Consider the following 19,838-nt stretch of genomic DNA (forward strand, 5'->3'; position numbering starts at 1 on the left):
AAGACAGTCTTATCTCCTATCTCTAATGTATGTCTTATTTCCAGGCTCACCTTAACACTGAGAGGTGAGTGTCACAAAAAAAGCCTTACTTTCCTCCTGTTCTAACTTCTATAAACTATTGTCAGAAAATTTAAATAACATAATGCGAGTGTTCAAGCCTCAGGTCATCCATTAATCCCTGATAATTGGACACCTCGTCTGGCATTAACCCTTACATAGTCCATATATTATAGATGTAAGAATATGATTTAAATAAAAATTCTTAGTTTGTGATTGTAACTGTCTAGGTCAGAGAAGGCCTTGCTGGCCCAGACAGCCCATCACTTCAATTTAGCAAGTATTAACTAAAGTTGATTTTTTTCAGCACCTTTCAAAGGGGTTTCTTTAAGAAATGTACCATGACATTAATAACAACAAAACTATTAAAAGATGGGCAAAAAAACAGAAAAACTACTATTTTTACAGAATTACTTGGCTGATTTGCATCCAAATCACAGAGTTCTCTAGCATCAGTAGAAACTGCAGAGTGTATAGAAGGAGATTCAAAGGTATGATTGCCTCAGGTTTCAGTCAGACAACAAGTAGGCTCTGGTCAGAGACCTGAGGGGTCTAGTGGTGACAGAGCAGGTGAAAACTTTTTATTTCACTCAAGCCACTGACTTTCCCTCGGGATAAATAAAGTATCTATTTATCTACCTCTCTATTACACAACTAAATTCTAAAAGCGATCCAGTAAGAATCATTTAAACTGTCACAACTAGGGCTGGGTAATGCTAGGAACCTCATGATTCAATTCGATTTCGATTCTTTAGGTTGCGATTCAAGTCGATATTGATTCAATATTGATTTAAATGCTTTGATGTTGATTCAGTAAGAAGTAGAAATACACAAATGACCTGTTGTCAATTTTTAATAATTATTTTCATGCCCATGTGAACATATGTGGTAGGTCACCTCACATTTTTTAGCAATAAAACAGCTGAAAATAAAAATTTGCACAATAATAACTTATTTGTGCATAAGGAGTACAAAAGTAAAAAACATGACACTTCTGTATCAACACTGAAAAAGTAAAGTGCATGTAAACTTTAATAATATGTCTTTCCTCTTGGAAATTGTGATAAACTTCACATAACATGGTAATGGTTGGTTGTTGTTTGGTTGACTTCGTCCATACAACGCGAATCACACGCACAGTGACCCCTACTGGCCAGGAGGTGAATCAATTCAGAGGATTTGCTGAATCGATATTGAATTGGGGGGGGGGGATATTGCGATGCATCAATCAATCGATATTTTTACCCACCCCTAGTCACAACCATTGTCTGAGGATGATTTTCAGGACAGTTTTACTTTCAGTTGCCCTTTGATGTATTATTGTATTTATTTAGTGCAGCCTTCCTTATGGCTGAGTCTGTGTAATTGTGTTTTCTTTGTTTGTGGTTTTACCTGGCTGAGGAGAAAATTTCCCTAAGGGGACAATAAAGTTGCAGTTGAGCAGGTCAGAGATATACACAGCTGTTCAGGCATGGAGGAATTTATAAACATAAACAAGTAATGAATTCTTAATTTCACTTGAAACCAAAGCAGAGAAAATAAAATGAGTTTGAAACAAAGCCTTATGTAATGCCATCCAATTATGCAATAACATGTCCAAAAGTGTTGTTACTTAATCATTGCTGCATTTAAAGATATAGTGTCTAATATTTATGAGCATCTAGTGGAAGAAACTTGGTACAATTAGAACAGAATATTTATAAATTTCTTTAAACAAGTGTTTTATTGCCTGAAAGCCTGATCACCTTACTGATCCATACTCCCTGGATTAAAGAGTTTCAGTATCAATCCTGGAATTCAAAAAAATACCTTTAGAGCATCATGGACTGCACTGGGAGGGGGAGAGATAGAACATGTCCATTTCTCCCTTTCCTACTGTCCCTTATCAGCCACATCATTTAGTCAGTGCTGCTTTTAGATTTGAGTATAAGCGATAATGTCAAAGTCATTCATGGTAGACTTACCTAAAGTCAACTGAAAGACAAACTTTTATCTATGGTCAAGTAGAGCACTAACCTGTGGTCTGGGACCCCCCGGGGGGGGGGGGGGGGGGCACGGGCACCAAGGATCTTTGGGGGGCACGAGGCTTTGTCTGCTCTGAGGCTGCCAATATTAGATTTGAAAATATTGACTAGAACCATGATATAGCAGTCATTAAACAGTTTATATACAGGTCTTTTGATTAGAAAACAATGCATAGGCCTTTATGGTTTTGTAAGTGAAACAAATAAAATCTGTGTTGATTTTGGCAGCAGTGTGTCACTTTTTCTTCTCTCTTGGGTCTCGGGGGGACTGCTTTTCTTGGTTACGTGTAAGGGGGCTCCAAGGAAAAATGGTTGGGAAACACTGATGTAGAGGACACAAGTTTGTATGTTATCAACATTGTTTTAAGAAAAACGTTGTTTATCCATGACCTCAGTCAACAGCACTGCATTAGTGGCGAATTTTAACAAAAGACAATGTAAATGGGCTGACAGATATTTATGGTCATGTAGAAGACACATGATTGTATGTTACTGATAAACATGGTTTAATGCAATCTCAGGCAGACAGCTAGATTTCCCCAAATCCTGCAGTGTCCATAACTCATCCAATTTGTGGAGCCACAAATTTCTGCTGCTGCCAGTGAAGTTGACGGTCAGGGAAAACGAGAGCAGTTACTTTGACGAAGGTGCATATATTTAACACAAAATGTAGAATTTAAATACTTTTGCTGAAATGTGAAGATTTGGACCCTAATTTATTAAAGCAGTGCTAAATCTCCATAAACCTAGATCTTCATCTGAAAAGGGGAAGGATTTAACTCTTTAATAAACGCTGGTCTTAGGGGTTCATAGAGATGTATAGTGCACAGCACTGCATAACAGCATGATATACTCACACACACACACACACACACCCCCACACACCCCCACACACACACACACCCACACACACACCCACCCCCCCCACACACACACACAGAAACTGTTTTCTCCAAAACAGCAATATGGGGGTGCAGATGGCCTAGTGGTTAGGTCATGCCCCATGTACGCAGGCGGCCCGGGTTCAAGTCGGGCCAGCAGCCTCTTTCCCTCATGCCCCACCCCCACTCTCTCATCCTTATTTCCATCTCTATCAGTGGTCGTCCTCTCTAAATAAAGACATTAAAAGCCCAAAAATAAATAGGCTATTTAAAAAAAAAAAATTCTTACAAATTCTTCATTATTACAGCACCTTGGCACAATATGTTAAAGAAAAGGCCATGTATTTTGTTAACCTGGCATGCCAGATAGACTGTTTAATATACTCATCCTTTGGGATTTATTGATTTTAATCTAGGAACCTCCCGTTCAACGCTCTTGGGGAGGGTAGAGCTTCTCAAAAAACTCTCGGAAGGTGATTGGATGAACACTCTGGCTCTCACATTCATTATGGGCCAATCAGAGCAACAAACAAAATGAAGTAAAAGACATGCTCACCTCTGGTTCCCAAAGCTCTACAGGCAGGCTTTGTCTGAGTTTATGAATGTTGGAGCTCGTTGGTGGATAAAACTCATGCAGAGGTTGTAGCCGGAGCAACTGCCTCATTCTCCTTTAGTAACAATGATTGGTCAGGTCCATATTCAGACCAGGTACAATCTTAACAGATTGCAAGATGGATTTGTCCGGTAACAGACATGGAATCTGGCCAATCTGCTTTGCAAGTTTATTATTTGTAATGATCAGGAACAGCAATCGTAAATTGTATGACTATTTGGTATTCTTTAATCATGCTACTGAGGTAATTTAATGAATAACAACCAGAACACGTAGCCTGACAACACATCTGCAGTGAATTTTGAATCAGTGAAGAGCTCAGCATTAGTTTGCATAAAGCTACTCACCACATTAGAGAGAACTTTTTCCATTCTTACATCAGTGTAATGGGAGTTGACCTACTGGACCTTGTTAACAATCTTAGTGAGATAGATGGTTAGATAGACTGAAAGCTGAATAAGATAATTCTAGAAACAGGGCTGGAAACATTTTTTTCAATGAACCAGAGATTTTTAAGACATGAAGTTTACTCTTTTAGCTTTAAGGTCAGGGGTTTGATCCTCAGCTCCTGCAGCCACATGTTGACATATCCTTGGACAAAACCACCAAATTGCTCCCAGTATTTCATCAGTGGTGTCTGAATGCACATGAATAAGATCTGCTTATACTGATGGCCACTTTACATCGCAGCCTTTACCATGAATGAGTAAATGTTGAGTGAATGGTAAGTGTGGCCTGTGGTGTAAAGAACACTTTAAAGGAGTCAGACAGCTAGAAAGGTGCTATACAAACTTAAGTCCATTTACCATTTACTACTGAAATCTTGTGAAAACACAGCAGCCTTACAAAATTATTTCTGTTAAAGAAAAAAGAGACATTGAACAGTTTGGATTCCTGAGCACACAGGAAGGTTGATGCAAGACCCTGAAATGTTAAAATCACAAATGGAATTAAATATTTTAGTCAAATACTCAAAATGTTCATGGCCTTCACTTACTTCCAACATTTTGTAGAACAAGGACCTGATGATGAAGACACTTCAGAGACCTAGAGAAAGCACTTTAGTAATTTTTTTTTTTTTTTTGTGAATGTTGTAGTGGAAGGTCTCTTTTGATGATAGAAAACACTTCTGAGGCTTTGGGATGGATAAAGCATTGCTCAGTCTTTTTCTTTCTGTATGAGACATGGAATAGGAAATTACTACATCTTTCTGAGCCCCTGAATGTCACTCACTTGCCTCCTCCTACTAGGAATAAGGCCACAATTCTTGTTTTAAAAAAGAAGTGTGTTTTCAGATGTTATTCCTATCAGCAGTTCAAGGTGTCCTTACTTATTCTATATTCAGATACTAAGAAAAAAAAACACCTAGGGTTCCTTATAAATAAAACAATAGGGCCTCAGTATTCTTTGAGATGCTCGCCACCAGGGATTTCCACGTCGCTGCTCTCAGCCGTGATGCTGTGCAGATATTTGGATTTTGATGGGGATATATATCTTTGGGTTCCTTCTTATTTGTTCTGTACTAACACATCACTGTTTTTGTTTTCAGGAGCTGGCAGAACATTTTGTTCCGTCTGGCATTCATGTCAAACACACCGCAGTGGAAGTTTGATCTCCCTGGCCCGTCATGCCAAACAAACCTTATTATTTCTTTGAGATGTCAGAATTTTTCGACAACACCTGTCTGCCTGCTCACAAAGCTCCAGAGTCCTCACTTTGAAAAGATTTATTCAATGCCGTGCAACACAAACCTTCAAAGACTGCACACATGTTGTTGCCCCTTGTCATTGTAAGGTCATTGTTTGGATCAATCATGTGTCCACCTACAGTTGCAGGTGCTTTTGGGGGTCCTCAAGGAGATGCCAGACTGCTCCTTTTAAACATTTTGTAACTCATAATACTCAAATATAAATGACTTCTGAGAATGCTCACCATTGTTAGTTTGGGTAGAGTAGTGATGTTTACATTTCTATTACCTTCTCAATGTCACCTACAAAATACAGAGCCTATTAAAAGTATACACCCTCTTGGATGTTTTACCCTTTTATTAATTTTATAAATCAATCATGGTCAATATAATTTGGCTTTTTTGGCAGGAAAATTACAACAAACCTATTTAATGTCAAAGTGAAAACAGATTTCCACAAAAAAACAAAAATATGTAAGGTAGAATAAGTGACTGCATAAATATTCACCTTATTTAAAGTGACTGAGTTAACTCAACAGAGGTTCAGCTAGTTGGTGCTAGTAGTCTCACAATTAGTCTAATGGGGATCGCTGAGTGCAGTGAATGTGTTTCAAGTGATTGTAGAATAAAGACATCTGTGTCTGGAAGGTCCAGTCACTGGTTAAGGAGTATTCCTGGCTACCATTACACCATGAAGACAAAAAAACACTCGAAGCAACTCAGACACAAGGTTATTGAGAAGTTTAAGTCAGGAGATGGATAAAAACAATCCAAGGCAGTTGTCATCCCCCTGAGTTCAGTAAAATCCATCATCAAGAAACGGAAGGAACATGTGTAACACCTGTGACTACTCTGAAGGAGTTACAAGCTTCAGCAGCTGAGATGGGAGAGACTTGGTATACAACAACCGTTGGTATGGTTCTTCACCAGTCAAAGCTTTATGGGAAAGTGTCAAAGAGAAAGCCACCTTTGAAGAATATTAATTAAATCTTGACCAGAGTTTGCCAAAAGGCATGTTGGGACTCCATAATCAAGTGGAAGAAAGTTCTTAAGTCTGATGAGACCAAAATGGTGCTTTTTTTGGCCTTCAGACAAGATGCTATGTTTGTTTGAACTGCACATCACCACAAATTCACCATCCCAACTGTGAAGCATGGTCATGGAAGCATCATGCTGTGGGGATGCTTCTCTGCAGCCAGCCCATGAAGGCTTTTAAAAGTAGAGGGCAAAATGAATTTGGCAAAATACTGGACAATCCTGGAAGACAGTCTTATTCTGACTGCTTCTTAGCAGTTTTGCAAAGAACAATGGAGTAGAATTTCTCTGTCTAGATTTGCCAGCCTGATTCAGACCTGTCCACACAGACTCAGAGCTGTGATTACAGCCAAAGGTGCATCTACTAAACACTGATTTAAGGGGGGTGAATATTCATGCTGTCACTTATTTTACATGACATTTTTTTTTATTTAATTGACATTACTTTGCAGAAATCAGTCTGCAAATTGACATTAAAGAGTTTTTTGGTCATTTTTTTGGTCAAAAAGTCTGACTGTATTGATCTTGATGGATTTATGAATCTGTTTGGTGTGATAGCCTCATACGGTTTGATTAGAATAATATGGTCCACTTCCAGTGAGTCTTTTTTTAAACAGTTAAAGTATGATAATAATTATTCCAAAGCAGCTATTGTCGTTGACAAACCGAAATGAATGGAGCTCTTGTACCTACGTTGTAACCTTAGAAACCAGTTTTATTCTAGCGTCCTGTCCTTAGTGAACTGTTGCTGTTTTTGAGTTGTGACTGTTGCTCGGTGTACTGCCCTCGAAATCCTTTAACATTTGCATAATTTATGACTGCAGACTTGTCTTTTTGCCACACAGCTGTTGTCCTGTTTCTGCATGTGTGTGTCCAGGCGTGTGTGTGTGTACATGGAAAAACCTGCTTATGCTAAGTGTGTTTTTTCATCCTGTAACAGGGTCATTTATCTTTGTAAACGAGTAAACAACATAAGGTCAATATGTGATTAAGTTTAACAGGCCCATCTATTGATGACATGACTCTATTTGCAGGACACTGTGGGAAAACATTCGCCATCCTGCAAAGATTTCTGAGCAGCTCTGTCCCAAACACCAAGTGGCTTCTTGTTGTGGACGATGACACACTAATCAGGTACATTTTTGTCATTGTCTCTATCCCCTTTTTACTTCCATTCTTTTAATACAATCATAATGATGTTGGTTAGAGAGGAAAGAATCTGCCAGGCAGTTTTCACCTTGTATTCGGATGTGTCCTGGTCACAAACAAACGGATCTTAACACAGCTCTTCACATGTTATGCATCTCCAAATGCATCTCCAGTGACCACCTGTGAATAGAGCTCACTTTCCAGCCTCATCCAAATAGCACGCACCCTCATTCCGCCTCATTTTGAAGTAATAACATGTTATAAAACTTTATTTGATCATGAAGCTGGAGTTCATCTCCAATTCTCAAATAAACCACTCCAAACTGTAAAGAGAGTTATTAAAGCATGCAAGGGCTTGGATCATGCTTTTATGGAGGCTGTGCACAGTAATACAGAACATATCAGGTTCTTAAAGCAGTCAAGGATGGAGCATGACAGGCAGGTGGAGAAATCTGTGGTAGATCTGCTCGTCTTTGTCTCTATGAATCATCTGTATCTTCACTGTAAACCCTCTCTAAACAGTATATTATAATAAATAGATTCTTATAAACAGCACATAGATCACAGTGTGGCCAGCACTGTCTCTCCAGGAAAAGGTTGTCAGTTATTAAAGAATTCATTACATAAATAAGTATAGGCATGATGCATCCATGTTCTGTTGCAGATGTAGCTCCAATGCACAAACTACTTCACCTGATGAATTACATGAAGTACATGAGAAATTTAGGCATGCATAATACATAGCGGAGATATGGACTGTTACCCCCCGTGGTCATTCTTATAAATACAAGGAGAGTGGGCAGTGAGCAAAAGCGTTTAGCGTCAGCATTAACAACTTCAGTTTCTGAACAACCACATCAGTTCATTACTGTTAGGTTGCAAAAGCTTTCTTATGCTTTCTTCTGTCTTTTCAGTAATGTTGTTTTCAAATTGCTCTGTGTGCTTCATACTGCTTTTTTTTTATTCAAAGAACTAAGAAGACCTGAAAGCAGTGTAAGAGAATCCTGTCCTGACACTGGAAGTAGCTGTAGACCAGGAACCTTTACCTTTAAAAAGACTAGTCTGATTGGTTTCTCTGCCACCATAATTAGGGGTCCTGTCCCTTCTTGATTTTAATTGGCCAGTGAGGGAGAAGTAGCATTAATATAATTAATTAATGCAATGTGTGATGGGACACACATCTTCCAGAAAGTTCATCTTTTGTCTCGTCAGTCCACAGAATATTTCTTTGGGATCATCAGGATGTTTTTTGTCAAATGTGAGTCAAGCCTTTGTAATCTTTTCAGTCTGTATTTGTTTTCACCTTGGAACTCTCCCATGGATGCCATCTTTGCCCAGTCTCTTTCTTATTGTTGAATCATGAACACTGATCTTAACGAAGTCAGGTGAGGACAGCAGGTCTTTAGATGTTGTTTTGTGTTCTTTTGTTACGTTCTGGATGATTCATCATTTAGGCCACTCCTGGAAAGGTTCACTACAGTTTTAAGTTTCTCCATTTGTGAATGATGACTCTCACAGGGGTTCATTGGAGCCCCAAAGCCTCTGAAATGTCTTTGTGACCCTTTCTGATAGATGCTGTGACTTTGTTTCTCATCTGTTCTTGAACTCTTGGAATACAGCGTGATGTGTTTCTATTTGAGATCTTTTCGCCTACTTCACTCTGTCAGACAGGTTCTATTTAAAGGACTTCTTGATTAAACAGGTGTGGCAGTAATCAGGCCTGAGTGTGGCTAATGAAATTGAGGTAAAATTTCCCCAAAATATGGTTAATCACAGTTAATTCATGATTTAACAATGGTGGGGGGGCTTTCACAGATTTTCAATACATAATGCTACACACAACCCTGTCAGACTTTGAACTCTTCTATAGTTGGACTGGCTTGTATTCACTTCTGTGAGATTCTGTCTAACAGCTATAAAAACATTCTCAGAAGATATTACCTTCAACTGGAGATCTGAAAGAGCCCAGTACATAAATTGAGGTTCATCTGGCCTCTCTTTACATCTGTCAGATTGAACTGAAGATTTTGAATCCTCCTGATGTGTGATAGCGCTGCAGGGATAACAGTTATTCCAGCCTTCAAATGGACACTTTCTTGTGTGTGTGAAGATGATAAGTGTGTGAGATGAGTTTGATCTCTTCTATCCTCAGCCTCCCCAGACTGCATGTGCTGCTGAGCTGTTACGACCCCTCTGAACCCGTGTGTTTAGGAGAGAGGTATGGATACGGCCTGAGCCAAGGCGGCTACAGCTACATCACAGGAGGCGGGGGGTGAGTTTCAGCCTTTTGATGCTGTGGGAATAGCGATAGAAGATACAGGGGTAGCAGTGGGAGTATGAATCTGTAATGGAAAACCTATAATCTGTAATTTACAGATAAACCATTTCCATTCAGCTCAAGTGTGTTCCCTCCCTGAGGGAAATTTAGGTTTGCAGGCTTCGTAACAGTAAAGATAGTCCATAAAATATGGAATAAATCAGCAGAAAATACAGTAAACAGACGACATCAGTTGATAAGAAAAGACAGCCAGTCCTTTATACTCATACTGCATCATAAAAATGTTTTTTCATGGCATCAAAACATATATAAAAGTAATTGCAGTTCCACAAGAGCCTGTTTTGAAAGCTCTCTTATTGCATTTAAATGAAAGTGGGCAGTAAGCAAAATGTCAGCTGTCAGTGCAGGAGGAAAGCTGCACTAAAGATAAATCTGTGACTGAGCTGTCTGAGAAACTCTATTTAGGGACCCTTCAGTTACTATGACACTTTACAGCGATGCAACTGCCATTTTTCTCAAAAGGGATATCTGCTAAAAACTGCTCTGAGTGGCAATAAATGATTTCTTTTGGCAGCTTAAGGTTATTTTTTCCTAAGTGTTATTTTCAAAGAGTTGCCATTTCATTGTTGTTTGAAGCTGATCACAGAAAACATCATCTCCCTCTCAGCGTGACTCGCAGTCACACTTTACTCAGAGTTAATACGATAAGCATGAACTTAAAGATGACAGCTGAAAAAAGAACATTATATTTTCTGGTCACTTTTAACACTTGCTTTTGAATTTAAGCTAAATCAGCTGTGTTGTGTTTCTGCAGGATGGTGTTCAGCAGGGAGGCTGTGGTCCGTCTTCTTGACAGCGGCTGCAAGTGCTACAGCAACGACGCTCCAGATGACATGGTGCTGGGAATGTGCCTCAATGCTCTGGGACTCCCAGTCACACACAGTCCGCTCTTCCACCAGGTTGTTTTCTCACTCAAACAGCACACTACTCTTTCTGTGAATTTTGTTTTTCTGTATAAATCAACATCAAAACTTTCTCTTACCAAAGGATACTAAGAATTTAGTTTCTTGGTTTACTGGAAAAATTACTATGCTAATCGTACTGATTTTTATCTCACTGCAAGTCCACAACGCATCATGAAAAACCCGATGTTAAGAGACCCTGCACACCAGGGCTTTCCAGCTTTTCGAAGTTTTATTTCCTTATTTTATTGGTGGAAGTTGTTAGTGTAGCTTGCAAGATTAAAGATCAAATATTTCTGTTCTCCAAATTCATCATAACTTGGAAAAACAGACAGAACAACAAGCCAAAAAATGAAAAGCACAAGAAAGCCTGCAAAGCAGATAAACAAAATACAACCCAATATCCAATTAAATCTAAGATTGCTTTAATAACAAGCTGAGTGAAGGAATATATAAATCTGCCTCGACTAGGTCAAGGAGAGAGAGGCCTTTAAGAAACCAAGACTGCTCTGAAGGAGTTACAAGCCTCAGCAGCTGAGATGGGAGAGACTGCATATAACAGCTGTTGCCTGGGTTCTTCACCAGTCAAAGCTTTAAGGTAGAGTGGCAAAGAAAAAGCCACTGTCGAAGAACACTTTTATTGTCGTATTTATCGTATCTTAACTACAGTTCAACAAAATGCATGTGGGAGACTCCATGGTTAAGTGGAAGAATTTTTTGGCCTAATCAGACAAAAATTGTGCTTTTGCCCATCAGACAAGACGCTTTGTTTGGCTGACACCAAACACTGCACAACGCCACAAACACAACATCCCCACTGTGAAGCACGGTGGTGGCCGCATCATGCTGTGGGGATGCTTCTCAGCAGCCGTCCCTGGAAGGCTTGTAAAGGTAGAGGGTAAAATGAATGCGGCAAAATATTAGAAAATCTTATTCAGTCTGTAAGAGAAAGCATACAGTGACAGCTACACAGAAATGGTTTAAAGAAAACAAGGTGAATGTTCTGGAAAGCCCAGACCTCAATCCAATAGAGAATTTGTGGCTGGACTTGAACAGGGCTGTTCACACCTGATCTCCATGCAACCTGACTGAGCTTTGGGTGTTTTACAAAGAAGAATGGAGTAAAATTGCAGTGCCCAGATTAGAGGTTGGCTAATATTGTTTTTTCAGGTCCAATGCCATACCGATTATAAGTAGTTCATGAGACAGATGACCAGTATTTTGAAGCAATATGCATGCATTATGATGTTCAAAATGTCCTCAATGTGAAAAAAGGAAAATTGCATGATGAAAATAAATAAACTACCTCTATCAGCATGAGAAACAGCACAGAGCAAGAGTCTGAAATTATCATGGTGAATAATAGGAATTATTCAAAATGAATGATCAGTGCTTTCTCATTTTTCATGCTCATAATCTACCTACTGAATGGAGGCATTTGCATAATAGCCTTGCCTCACACTGTTTTTATTTAGCCTGATCAAGCTATTGCTATCTATAGGCTTCTTTCAGACTAATTTGTGACAAGTTTGCATTAAGAAAAGAAAACAGTTTTTTGGATTTATTTTAGATCCAGAAAAACCATCACAAATAAAGGTATTGCAGCCAACATGATGGACAGAAGGTTGGCATAAAAGCTGTAAAGTGTTCACATGCACTGACTCAGTCTCTGCATATATAACCCATTTCATGTCTTTATCCCAGCACTGAACAATGTTATCTCGTATCCCTGTCTCCTCATAGCCTGCAGGCCCTCTGCACATCCACACATATGTGCAGTCTCTGTGCGGCATGTTAGATTTCATAATAAGAAGCTTCTGAGTTTGAAAAGCCAATTATAACAGAGAATGTATTCAGTCAGAGGTAATTAGAATTTCTGACAGTCACATTATCTTCCATAGAGCAAAAAGACCCACGATGGGAGACTGCATAACCCGCTGTTACATGAGTTTCTTTTTTCTGCTGACATGATGTAATCCACTCTCATGCCACATTCACGTCTGATTGGATGGATCATAAAGATGTTATCGTTATGGATGGTAATGGTAATTCTCATGGGGAGAACATACAGATGTTTCTGTCAGTGAACAAGTGAAGATGGTGACTGAGATGTGAAGGTTAAATTGCTCTTCAGTGAGATTACAGCGCTATCAATCAAAGCTGTTTAATTACCTTGAACGGAGGATTTGGTGTCCATTAGAAGTGGGTTCTTCAGGGTTGTCAAACCGATAAACCGAGACATTTAGGTGATATTTATTTAAGAATTAGAAGCTGTAGTCCCATTAATATGAATATAGCTAATGTTTAGGCAGACAGTGGGCTGTGCCAGGAATCATAAGGTTGCTCAAAGAAAGACATTTTATTTGCATTTATAGTTTGACAGCATCATGGAAATGTGTATATGCACCTCTACACAATCATAGGTTCATATTTTTACAGTGCAGTGAGTTGATAATGAAGTATGAGCAGCTTCTGGACGCTGCTGTTCTCTACCTCATTTATGTTTTGTGCCTCACATGTAATAGACCAAGTTTATTGATTGTTCTGTTGCCCTAGCTTGCATCAACATGTGACTCGCCCACCTCAATAAATGAAGAATGAAGATTCCCGAACAACAATAGAAATCAACCTGCTTCCTTGCTGGGTGAAAGTATGGATGGGAGAATATTACATGTTTTTTCATAAGAAATGTTTGAGAAATTGTGGTAAGAATAGTGTCAGTTGTTGTAATTTAGAGGGGCTGCCCCTTTAAGTTGTTCTGGGTTGACCTACAGAAATGTTTGAAACATACTAAGGATAAAAATCCCACTCACATTTGAGGTACTGTGTTTAAGAAAAAATAAACACAGAACAAAAGGGAACTGCACAAAAAGTCACTGAAAGAAACTGGCGAACAACAGAGGCATCCCAGGTGGATGACTGGTGTACCGATATACAGTGCTTAACAAATTTATTAGACCACCACCCAAAGTAAGGTTGATGCCATAGCTGCCCTAAATAAACAGCATTGGTAATTACCAAAATCATTTTTTAATGTTTCTGCAATGGTTAATACACCAATATGTAGAAGCTCTTAAACCTAAATGATATTTTTAATGCTAAAATATAACTTTTATTGTTATCCATGAATTTTCAAATTTACTGATGTACAAAAAAACTGAAAAAATAGTAAAGCACTTGAATGTGAATTCAGTTTGAAATTCCTCATTCCTGTTCCAAATGGTAAAATGTGGAGAGCTGACTAAAAATGAAAGAGTCCGCATTAAAGCACTTCATGATGCTGGATGGTCTCTGACACAAATAGGGAAAGACATAAAATGTTCTCACAGTGTGGTCAAGTATGCTTTGGAGTCAATTGCCGAGACTGGTACTTAGAAAATGCGCCAAGGAAGAGGCAGGAAACCAAAATTAACTGAAGCAGATGTCAGACACCTCAAGATCTGAAGTACTTGAGACAGAAGGAAGACCACTGCTGATCCTCAGGCAGAGATGAATGCTTCTAGATCAGAGTCTGAGAAAGTCTCCAGAATGACCATAAGCAGACGACTGACGGAACAAGGCTTAAGGGAGGAATAGCTGCTAAGAAGCCATTATTGAGGCCTGCAAACATCCAGAAACGCCTCAGATTTGCAAGGGAGCACAAACACTGGACTGTTGATGACTGGAAGAAGGTACTCTGGATGGACGAGTCCAAGTTTGAACTCTTCGGTCAGCATCGTCGTGTTTATGTCTGCAGAAAAGCTGGAGAATGTTTTGATGCCAGATGCATTGCACCCACAGTGAAACACAGTGGAGATTCCGTTATGATATGGGGTTCCATTTGTGGATATGGCGTGGACAAATGAGTGAAAATCGACGGTATCATGAACAAAAATGTCTACCACAACATCTTAGTACATCATGGAATCCCTTCTGGACTGAATCTGATTGGTCGTGGGTTCATATACCAACAAGACAATGACCCCAAGCATACTTCAAAGCTGTGCAGAGACTATTTGAGCAAGAAAAAGGAATCTGGAGTACTGGAACTGATGGACTGGCCAAGTCAAAGTCCGGATTTGAATCCTATTGAACAAATTTGGGATTTAGTAGATTCAAAGATTGATCGCACAAAAGTTTCATCTAAAGCAAGTCTGTGAGAACAGCTAGAAACTATTTGGAACTCAATAACAAAAGAGACTGTGGAAAAGTACATAAAAACAATGCCAGCAAGAATGCAAGCTGTTATTAAGGCCAAAGGAGGCCATACAAAATATTACATTTTTTGGTTATTATGTGTGAAAAAGGACTATTTAGTTGTTTCAGTTTATTATTTGCCAAATAAATAACCATAACGTTTTTAGTTTTAAACAAGTTTTTGAAAGATTTCTGAAATATTTATGTTTACTCGTTTTTATGACAGGTGGTCTAATAAATTTGTTAAGCGCTGTACATCATAAATCATCAAGTTTAACAATGTATGTCTTGTATTTTTTTATTTCAATAATGATGGCCAAACTTTAAGAAAGAGAGGGATGCTAATTTGAAGATTTGAAAATTTAAGATGATATGTACTCTACATATTGTCTGATTTAAAGATGATTTTAAAAAAAACTCCATTAGGTGTATTTTCTGAACTACTAAGGGGGAAAAGCTGTTGGATTACTCCTAGTTGAGTCATGGTGAACTCTGCAAGTATACTTTGTAGCACAAACAAGGAAGGAATATTCACTTTTACCAACTTTTCGCCCTCATTATCTGAAGTTCATTCATGAAACAAAAACAGTGGTTTAGGCTAAATACACCTCATGGATGTATTTAGTGTTTTTTAATGAATGGGTTCATCAATTCTAAACAAGAAGTAAGCAAAGTAGGTGGCCTCTCTACTCATCATCTTTTGTCTTTTTTTCGACTAAGGTCATGGTGGAATTTACATGCTAGCAGTCCCTGCTGCTGAAAAAACAGACCCACAGCATGCTGCTGCCACCACCATGCTTTACTTCAATCAGTTCAATCTTATTAGAGTCCTTCAGGTGCTTTTCTGCAAACTCGAAGTGTGCTTTCATGTGTTTTGCCTTTGTCTCTTGCCACTCTGTCATAAAACCCAGATCAGTGGAGGGCTACAGTGATGGTTATCCTTCTGGAACATTGTCCCATCTCCACGCAGGGTTTCTGGAGCTCAGAGTGACCAACATGTACTTGGTCACCTCTTACTGAGGCCCTTCTCCCCTGATTGCTCAGTTTGGTCACCCTCAGAAGTGTCCTGGTTGTGCAAAACTTCTTCCATTTAAGAATTACAGAGGCCACTGTGCTCTTGGGATTTTTTTCTAGCCTCCCCACACCTGTACCTTGCAACAATTCTGTCTCTGAGTCTGAGCTCTGCAGGCATTTTCACTGACCTCCTAGCTTTGTTTTTGCTCTGATATGCATTGTCAGCTTTGACGCCTTCTGTAGAGAGATGTGTGTCTTTCCAAATCATGCCTAATCAATTTACTTTAGTACAGGTAGACTCCAATCAAGGTGTAGAAACATCTCAGCAACCATAGAAATGAGAAGAACCTGAGATAGTGTTTTGCAACAGGTTTGAATAACTATGTCAGTGTGAGATTTCAGGATTTTCTTTTTCATGAAGTTCCAAAACAAATCTAAAATTCTGTTTTCACTTTGTCATGATGGGGTTCTGAGTGTAGACCAGGAGAAAAAATAACTGAATTGACTGTAGCATCAGGCTTTAATATAAGAAAACTGAAAAAAGTGGAGGGGGTCAGAATACTTTCTGAATGCTCTGTATAGCAGATTTAAAGCAGGTGAATTGAATAGTTCATTTTGCATTAATACCTGACATTATGTGTTAAGTGTAACAGCGTAAATGTGATCTTACTTTTGTAATTCCTTTAAACAGCTTATATGAATATGGTCCATTTTAGGAATAAGGGATAAACCTGAAATATATTTGCCTGAAATAAAACCAGTTTGACGTTGAATAAGCCAACTGAACTGAAGCAGCTGTTATTTACAGCTGTGCCTCTCATACTCTTACATGTCGCAGTGCCGCCAGTGAAAAATGTTTTGATTTATCGCCTCCTACAGAAGATTAAATGGAGTGTCAATCAAAGAAGGGCTAATAAGCTGAGATAAGTGAAACAACCTCTATGAGAGGGAGAGTGCAGCACCAGTGTTCAGGACCACAGAGGTCGACTAGATCAGTTGTTTTAGACTACATTTTAAGCATCAGCCAATCAAGTACACAAGGAGATGGCACATAATTCAAATACTGAGGTGTGGTTGAGAAAATCTGGAGAACATGAAATATTCAGAGGATTGCTTTTCCAGTATGTGATGCATTATAAGCTTTAACTCTCACACTTTGACTCTTGCTTTTTGCAACACTTGCATGCACTCTCCTGTGACTGCTTCTAAATATAAATTACTGTACTTAATCTTACCTTTCAGGCCCGCCCTGAGGACTATTCCAGAGACTTTTTAGCTCACCAGGTGCCCATTTCTTTCCATAAACACTGGAATATCGACCCCGTCGCTGTTTTCAACAAATGGCTGAAGGACGACCCCATGGCCAAAACTTCAGATGGACTTACTAAGAGCGCTAAGACGGAGTTATAGGATTTTTAAGCAAACTGAGGCCTGTATGAACATATATGTATGTACAGAGAGCGTGAGTGTGAGAGCGGGTGTCTGTGTTATGAAGTCATGGAAGTGATCAGTTTTCCTTCACAGCTGTAAATGTTTTTGTATTGTTGATGTTGAACTGTTCAAAGAGGGACAGTGTGTGTGTGAATCCATGACTTAATATGTGGGAGTTTGACTGAGCTGCATGTTGAGGTCGTGTTTTTTTGAATTGTGGATGTAATATGTGTATATTTATATCATATTAATAATCTTTGGGAGGTACTATAACTTTAAAAAAAGCATCACTAATGCTGTACAATGCGCTCTATTTTGACATAAAATTATGAATATTTGAAACTATCTGGCTTTGCTTCTTCACGGGGGGCCTTTTAAGGGAAAGTGTAGATCAGCCTTGTATGAATTACAGTACCGTGAAAAAGTATTTGCTCCCTTTCTGATTCCTGAGTTTTTTGTATATTTATCACACTTAAATGTTTTGGATCATCAAACCAATTTTTACATTTCACAAAGACAACCTAAGTAAATAATAAATGCAGTGTCTGAATAATTATTCAATTTTTTAAGGGGGGAAGAAGTCCAAACCTATCTGGCCCTATATGAAAAAGTAATTGTCCACTGAACCTAATAACTGGCTGTGCCACCCTTGGCAGCAATAACTGAAATCAAGCATTTTTGATAACTGGTGATGAGTCTTTTGCATTGGTGTGGAGGAATTTTGGCCCACTCTTCTTCGCAGTTTTAACTCAGCCGTATTGGAGAGTTTTCCAGCATGAACTGTCTGTTTAAGATCACACCAATCTCAATTGGATTTAAAACCAGACCCTGCCTTGGCCACTCCAAAACCTTAATTTTATTTTTCTTAAGCCATTCAGAGGTGGATTTGCTGGTATATTTCATGTCGTTGTCCTGCTGCATAACCCAAGAGCACTTGAGCTTGAGGGCATGAACTGATGGCCGGACGTTGGCCTTCACGATTTTCTGGTAGACAGCAGAGTTCATTGTTCCATCAATCACAGCAAGTCGTCCAGGTCCTGAAGCAGCAAAGCAGCCCCAGACCATCACACCACCACCACCATGTTTGACTGCTGGTATGATGTCCTTTTAACGAATGCTGTTATTTTTACGCCAAATGTAATGGGCCGCACACCTTCCAAAATGTTAAACTTTTGTCTCGTCTGTCCACAGAATATTTCTAATAAGTCCTGGGAATTATCAAGATTTTTCTTGGCAAATGAGAGATGAGCCCTTGTGTTCTTTTTTGTCAGCAGTGGTTTTGGCCTTGGAACTCTCCCATCGATGCCATTTTTGCCCAGTGTCTTTCTCATGGTTGAGTCATGACCTCTGACCTTAACTGAGGCCAGTGAGGCCTGCAGTTCTTTGGATGTCATTCTGCATTCTTTTTTGACCTTCTGGATGAGTTGTAGTTGCGCTCTAGGAGTAATTTTGGTTGGCCATCATCTCCTAGGAAAGGTTCGCTATTGTTCCCAGTTTTCTCCATTTGTGGATAATGGCTCTGATCGGGTTCACTGGAGTCCCAAAGCCTTGGAAATGGCTTTTTATAACCTTTTCCACACTGATAGATTTCAACCACTTTATTTCTCATTTTGTCTTGAAGTTCTTTGGATCATGGCATGATGCGTTTCTTCTTGTGATCTTGTAGTCTACTTCATTTTGTCTGACAGCTTTTATTTAAGTGATTTCTTGATTCAACCAGTCTGCCAGTAATCAGGCCTGGGTGTGGCCAGTGAAATTCAACTCAGCTTTCCAAAAACTGGTTGATTACAGTTAACTCATGATTTAACAAGGGGGGCAATTACTTTTTCACACAGGGCCAGATAGGTTTGGATTAGAACTCCGATGTGTTCTAATACAAACGCTGGATTAAAGAGGCCATTGAAATCAGGAAGCAGGGGAAAAACACCATCAATCGGGACGAGGGGACCACACTTGAGACTCTTTCCTCTAAAGACCTCCAGAGTCATCTGAGAAGACTGCAGATGACAGTCGAAACATGTCAAGGTAACAAAATATCTCCTACAATTAATTGTCTGCAAAAAGAAACCCAAGATAATCGAGATTAAAAGTAAAAAAAGTAAAAATTTCTTAAGTAATTTCACTTTTATGCTATATTCTTTATTTTAGATGCACCTGTATATAGCCTTCAACCTGCTACTCAAGCACATTTCTCACCTGTTTTTAAGTCCTTTTGTGACATTTTTATTCATCTGTTTCTCAACTCTCTCTTTGACCTCAAGCACAAAAAATCCTAATTTTCAGAGTAACTGTCTTATAAAATGTTAGCTGACATCCTGAGGTGAAAATGGGTTTTATCAGCATCACATCTAATTTTTCATTTTCACTTGTTCCAAGTGAATTAATTAGCCGACATGATTATTTTCTTTTTTTTCAGTTATAATAAAAGGTCTTTCAAGGACATTAAGATGAATGAAACCTTTCTGGCCATTTGCCATCTTAAAAAATTAATTAGGGGCTGTAATGTTTCATTTTTGAAGAGGCTGAGAGTA

The 19,838-nt window shown here is 38.9% G+C and overlaps 1 protein-coding gene across 1 annotated transcript in view; it reads left to right on the top strand.

Moving 5' to 3' along the window:
- The window catches only part of b3glcta (beta 3-glucosyltransferase a), a 134,211-nt gene extending 116,480 nt beyond the window's left edge, over positions 1 to 17,731 (top strand). Inside the window, exons 12-15 of the mRNA XM_041812761.1 lie at positions 7,332 to 7,431; positions 9,599 to 9,718; positions 10,539 to 10,683; positions 17,119 to 17,731. Of these exons, the coding sequence (XP_041668695.1) occupies positions 7,332 to 7,431; positions 9,599 to 9,718; positions 10,539 to 10,683; positions 17,119 to 17,286 (533 nt within the window). The 3' untranslated portion in view covers positions 17,287 to 17,731. The remainder of the gene's footprint in view (positions 1 to 7,331; positions 7,432 to 9,598; positions 9,719 to 10,538; positions 10,684 to 17,118) is intronic.
- The last annotated feature ends 2,107 nt before the right edge of the window (positions 17,732 to 19,838 follow it).

This window comes from Cheilinus undulatus, linkage group 2, assembly GCF_018320785.1.
Source record: "Cheilinus undulatus linkage group 2, ASM1832078v1, whole genome shotgun sequence".
NCBI classification, from domain to species: Eukaryota; Metazoa; Chordata; class Actinopteri; order Labriformes; family Labridae; genus Cheilinus; species Cheilinus undulatus.